The sequence below is a fragment of the Mchenga conophoros genome, unplaced genomic scaffold (genome assembly GCF_057382185.1).
Source record: "Mchenga conophoros isolate Kocher_MC1m ecotype Shallow Benthic unplaced genomic scaffold, M_conophoros_male_GT1.1 unmapped_scaffold_9, whole genome shotgun sequence".
Taxonomy (NCBI): Eukaryota; Metazoa; Chordata; class Actinopteri; order Cichliformes; family Cichlidae; genus Mchenga; species Mchenga conophoros.
In genome coordinates, this window is record NW_028182336.1 from 26,131 (window position 1) to 32,500 (window position 6,370).

At 48.9% G+C, this 6,370-nt stretch overlaps 1 protein-coding gene across 1 annotated transcript in view; it reads right to left on the reverse strand.

Annotated features, from left to right (window-relative positions):
• Positions 1–913: 913 nt before the first annotated feature.
• Positions 914–6,370, reverse strand: part of LOC146546148 (uncharacterized) — a 17,271-nt gene continuing 11,814 nt past the window's right edge. Inside the window, exons 6-7 of the mRNA XM_085266669.1 lie at positions 2,324–2,527; positions 914–931 (exon numbers count right to left, since the gene is read on the reverse strand). Of these exons, the coding sequence (XP_085122795.1) occupies positions 914–931; positions 2,324–2,527 (222 nt within the window). The remainder of the gene's footprint in view (positions 932–2,323; positions 2,528–6,370) is intronic.

The following is a 6,370-nucleotide window of genomic DNA, read 5'->3' on the forward strand; positions in this document are numbered from 1 at the left end:
CACACACACACACACTCACACTCAGCGCTCAGAGATGAGGGAAAAACAACAGAAATCAGGATAGATTTTAATGTCAGGAGATGCCCTGTGATGCTGGGGCCATTGTGTAAGATTGGAATGTGTACCAGTGCTGGTGGGTGGTCCTTGAAGGTCCCGGGAGGAGGCCGGCGAGGAGGCAGCGGGTGGCTGGGCTCGGCCTTGGCCCAGGAACGTCATTTATTCTGCGTGGTGCCGCGTGTGCCCTGTGCAGCTTCGATGTGTGCGCTGACGCTCTGTGGTTCCTGTTCCTGTCATAAAAGGCCCTGTACAAGGGGATAAGAAATGCATCATTGGTTACCAAATAAAACAGTGTCTTTCTGCCTGTGTCATTCTGTTTGGTTTCTTTGAGCGTTTGTTTCTTAAATACACAGCAAGTGTCACTCTCTCTCTCTCTCTCTCTGTCACACACACACACACACACACACACACACACACACCAAAGCACACACACAAAGCGCGCACACACACACACACACACACACACACCAAAGCGCGCACCACACACACACACACACACACACAGAGACACAGACACTGTGAGGTTTGCAGTGCAAAATTTGAATTTTAGTGCATGGTGATTTGTCTCCCTCCAGTGGCCCACGGCAGGTATGATGAGGCTTAAATGATAGGTTATGGGGAAAAAGCCAGGAGAGGATGGGACAAAAGTGGAATAACTGAAAAAGTAAGAGGTGTAGAGGGCTGATGTTGGTGTCTAGGTGGGGGTTTTGGTGGGTGCCGGACGCTGTGGCGAAGAGGCCACGCCGATGGCTTCTTCGGTTCTGGAGATATGGCGAATCGGACCAAAAGGATGGGACAAAACGGTCCCAGTCGGAGAAAGGAAGGTGCAGAGGGCCTGGGTCCACCACCACTGTACTCAGCAGGCCCGGCCGGTCTTAGACACGCAGCATGGCAGGGATCGGTGACATAACATGTAGCAGTTTCCCTTCACAGAAGCGTCTGCAGCAGGTGGGTGGAGGAGGAGGCAGCAGAACCAGGCCTTTGGAGCACTGTGTCATCTCCTGGTCCTGATGCTTTGAATCTCCCTCTCTGTCTGTCTGTCTGTCTGTCTGTCTGTCACACACACACACACACACACAGAAGCTGGTCAAGTGCTGTGCAACTGGGATTGCACCTGTCGTCCACAGGAGGGCGCCTAGCTGGGAAGTCCAGTACATTCCATATTAAAGTTGTTGCAAGTGCATTTTTTGTGTAAAAGACAGACACACACACACACACACACACACACACACAGTAAGGTCTGAAGTGCAAAATTTGAATTACATTCCTTTGTATCTCTCCCTCTCTCTCTCTCTCTCTCTCTCTCTCTGTCTCTCTCTCTCTCTCTCTGTCAACACACACACACACACACACACTCACACACACCAAAGCACACAGACAGAAGCTGGTCACAACTGCTGTGCAACTGGGATTGAACCAGGGGGGCTCCCTCTGCTGGCTCAATGCGGTACAAAGTGTCAGAAGCTGTTAGATATCTGCTTTTGGACAATCAATTGCACCTGTCATCCACAGGAGGGCGCCTAGCTGGGAAGTCCAGTACATTCCATATTAAAGTTGTTGCAAGGGCATTTTTTGTGTAAAGACAGACACACACACACACACACACACACACACACACACACACACACACACACACACACACTGTAAGGTCTGAAGTGCAAAATTTGAAATACATTCCTTTGTATCTCTCCCTCTCTCTCTCTCTCTCTCTCTCTCTCTGTCTCTCTCTCTCTCTCTCTCTCTCTGTCAACACACACACACACACACACACACACACACACACACACACACACTGTAAGGTCTTAAGTGCAAAATTTGAATTACATTCCTTTGTATCTCTCCTCTCTCTCTCTCTCTCTCTGTCTCTCTCTCTCTCTCTCTGTCAACACACACACACACACACACACACACACACACACACACTCAATGGAGTATTAAAATAAAGACCGGGGCAGTTCTCTCACTGGAGTCTCTTAGAGTGAGGCTGCCCTTGCTAGCAAGAAGTTCTGTGTGTTTCTCTTCTCTGAGTCTTTACTGAAGAAGTGTTTTATAACATTTTCCTTAACAACTGACATGTGTTTTTTGTGTAAAAGAGAGAGACACACACACACACACACACACACACACACACACACACACACACACACACACACACTCACACTCAGCGGCTCAGAGATGATGGGAAAACAACAGAAATCAGGATAGATTTTAATGTCAGGAGATGCCCTGTGATGCTGGGGCCATTGTGTAAGATTGGAATGTGTACCAGTGGCTGGTGGGTGGTCCTTGAAGGTCCCGGGAGGAGGCGGCGAGGAGGCAGCGGGTGGCTGGGGGGCTTGAGCTGTGGATCAGGGACGTCATTAATTCTGCCTGGTGCTGCGTGTGCCCTGTGCAGCTTGGATGTCTGCCGCTGACGCTCTGTGGTTCCTGTTCTGCTGATCTCCTGGTCCACACACGGCTTCAGGGTGTACTGTACAAGGGGAGAAGAAATGCATCATTGGTTACCAAAATAAAACAGTGTCTTTCTGCCTGTGTCATTCTGTTTGGTTTCTTTGAGCGTTTGTTTCTTAAATACACAGCAAGTGTCACTCTCTCTCTCTCTCTGTCACACACACACACACACACACACACACACACACACACACACACACACACACACACACACACACAGACACTGTGAGGTCTGCAGTTCAAAATTTGAATCTCAGAGCTGGTGTTTTTGTCTCCCCTCCAGTGGACAAATGCAGGTATGATGAGGGTTGGTTAGGTTAGGGGGTAATAGCCAGAGCTTGACGGAATAAAATGGAATAACTGGGAAAGTAAGTGTCGTAGAGGGATGAAAGTGGTGTCTACGGGGGGGTTTCGGGGTGCTCCGGACACCCTGGTGAAGACCCCATGTCGATAGCACCAACGGTTCTGGACTTGGTGTAAATGGGTCCCAAATTTGACGGAATAAAAAGGTCAAAGTGGCAGATAGGAGTGTCCGATCGGGCCGATTCCACCACCACTGTACTCAGCAGGCCCTGCCGGGTCGTTAGACACGCAGCATGGCAGGGATCGGTGACATAACATGTAGCAGTTTCCCTTCACAGAAGCGTCTGCAGCGGGTGGGTGGAGGAGGAGGCAGCAGAACCAGGCCTTTGGAGCACTGTGTCATCTCCTGGTCCTGATGCTTTGAATCTCCCTCTCTGTCTGTCTGTCTGTCTGTCTGTCACACACACACACACACACACACAGAAGCTGGTCAAGTGCTGTGCAACTGGGATTGCACCTGTCGTCCACAGGAGGGCGCCTAGCTGGGAAGTCCAGTACATTCCATATTAAAGTTGTTGCAAGTGCATTTTTTGTGTAAAAGACAGACACACACACACACACACACACACACACACACACACACAGTAAGGTCTGAAGTGCAAAATTTGAATTACATTCCTTTGTATCTCTCCCTCTCTCTCTCTCTCTCTCTCTCTCTCTCTCTCTGTCTCTCTCTCTCTCTCTCTGTCAACACACACACACACACACAACACACACACACCAAAGCACACAGACAGAAGCTGGTCACAACTGCTGTGCAACTGGGATTGAACCAGGGGGGCTCCCTCTGCTGGCTCAATGCGGTACAAAGTGTCAGAAGCTGTTAGATATCTGCTTTTGACAATCAATTGCACCTGTCATCCACAGGAGGGCGCCTAGCTGGGAAGTCCAGTACATTCCATATTAAAGTTGTTGCAGTGCATTTTTTGTGTAAAAGACAGACACACACACACACACACACACACACACACACACACTGTAAGGTCTGAAGTGCAAAATTTGAATTACATTCCTTTGTATCTCTCCCTCTCTCTCTCTCTCTCTCTCTCTCTGTCTCTCTCTCTCTCTCTCTCTCTGTCAACACACACACACACACACTCAATGGAGTATAAAATAAAGACCGGGGCAGTTCTCTCACTGGAGTCTCTTAGAGTGGAGGCTGCCCTTGCTAGCAAGAAGTTCTGTGTGTTTCTCTCTCTGAGTCTTTACTGAAGAAGTGTTTTATAACATTTTCCTTAACAACTGACATGTGTTTTTTGTGTAAAAGAGAGAGAGACACACACACACACACACCACACACACACAACACACACACACTCACAGGCTCAGAGATGAGGGAAAAACAACAGAAATCAGGATAGATTTTAATGTCAGGAGATGCCCTGTGATGCTGGGGCCATTGTGTAAGATTGGAATGTGTACCAGTGGCTGGTGGTGGTCCTGAAGGTCCCGGGAGGAGGCGGCGAGGAGGCAGCGGGTGGCTGGGCTTGAGCTGTGGATCAGGGACGTCATTATTCTGCCTGGTGCTGCGTGTGCCCTGTGCAGCTTGGATGTCTGCCGCTGACGCTCTGTGGTTCCTGTTCCTGTCATAAAAGGCCCTAGTACAAGGGGATAAGAAATGCATCATTGGTTACCAAAATAAAACAGTGTCTTTCTGCCTGTGTCATTCTGTTTGGTTTCTTTGAGCGTTTGTTTCTTAAATACACAGCAAGTGTCACTCTCTCTCTCTCTCTCTCTGTCACACACACACACACACACACACACACACACCAAAGCACACACACCAAAGCGCGCACACACACACACACACACACACACACCAAAGCGCGCACACACACACACACACACACACACACACAGACACAGACACTGTGAGGTTTGCAGTGCAAAATTTGAATTTTAGTGCATGGTGATTTGTCTCCCTCCAGTGGCCCACGGCAGGTATGATGAGGCTTAAATGATAGGTTATGGGGAAAAAGCCAGGAGAGGATGGGACAAAAGAGGAATAACTGAAAAAGTAAGAGGTGTAGAGGGCTGATGTTGTGTCTAGGTGGGGGTTTTGGTGGGTGCCGGACGCTGTGGCGAAGAGGCCACGCCGATGGCTTCTTCGGTTCTGGAGATATGGCGAATCGGACCAAAAAGGATGGGACAAAACGGTCCCAGTCGGAGAAAGGAAGGTGCAGAGGGCTGGGTCCACCACCACTGTACTCAGCATGCCCTGCCGGGTCGTTCGACACGCAGCATGGCAGGGATCGGTGACATAACATGTAGCAGTTTCCCTTCACAGAAGCGTCTGCAGCAGGTGGGTGGAGGAGGAGGCAGCAGAACCAGGCCTTTGGAGCACTGTGTCATCTCCTGGTCCTGATGCTTTGAATCTCCCTCTCTGTCTGTCTGTCTGTCTGTCTGTCACACACACACACACACACACACACACACACACAGGAGCTGGTCAAGTGCTGTGCAACTGGGATTGCACCTGTCCGTCCACAGGAGGGCGCCTAGCTGGAAGTCCAGTACATTTCCATATTAAAGTTGTTGCAAGTGCATTTTTTGTGTAAAAGACAGACACACACACACACACACACACACACACACACACACACTGTAAGGTCTGAAGTGCAAAATTTGAATTACATTCCTTTGTATCTCTCCCTCTCTCTCTCTCTCTCTCTCTCTCTCTCTCTCTGTCTCTCTCTCTCTCTCTCTGTCAACACACACACACACACACACACTCACACACACCAAAGCACACAGACAGAAGCTGGTCACAACTGCTGTGCAACTGGGATTGAACCAGGGGGGCTCCCTCTGCTGGCTCAATGCGGTACAAAGTGTCAGAAGCTGTTAGATATCTGCTTTTGACAATCAATTGCACCTGTCATCACAGGAGGCGCCTAGCTGGGAAGTCCAGTACATTCCATATTAAAGTTGTTGCAAGTGCATTTTTGTGTAAAAGACAGACACACACACACACACACACACACACACACACACACACACACACACACACACACACATACTGTAAGGTCTGAAGTGGCAAAATTTGAATTACATTCCTTTGTATCTCTCCCTCTCTCTCTCTCTCTCTCTCTCTCTCTGTCTCTCTCTCTCTCTCTCTCTCTGTCAACACACACACACACACAACACACACACACACACACACACACACACACACACACTGTAAGGTCTGAAGTGCAAAATTTGAATTACATTCCTTTGTATCTCTCCTCTCTCTCTCTCTCTCTCTGTCTCTCTCTCTCTCTCTCTGTCAACACACACACACACACACACACACACACACACACACACACTCAATGGAGTATAAAATAAAGACCGGGGCAGTTCTCTCACTGGAGTCTCTTAGAGTGGAGGCTGCCCTTGCTAGCAAGAAGTTCTGTGTGTTCTCTTCTCTGAGTCTTTACTGAAGAAGTGTTTTATAACATTTTCCTTAACAACTTGACATGTGTTTTTTGTGTAAAAGAGAGAGACACACACACAC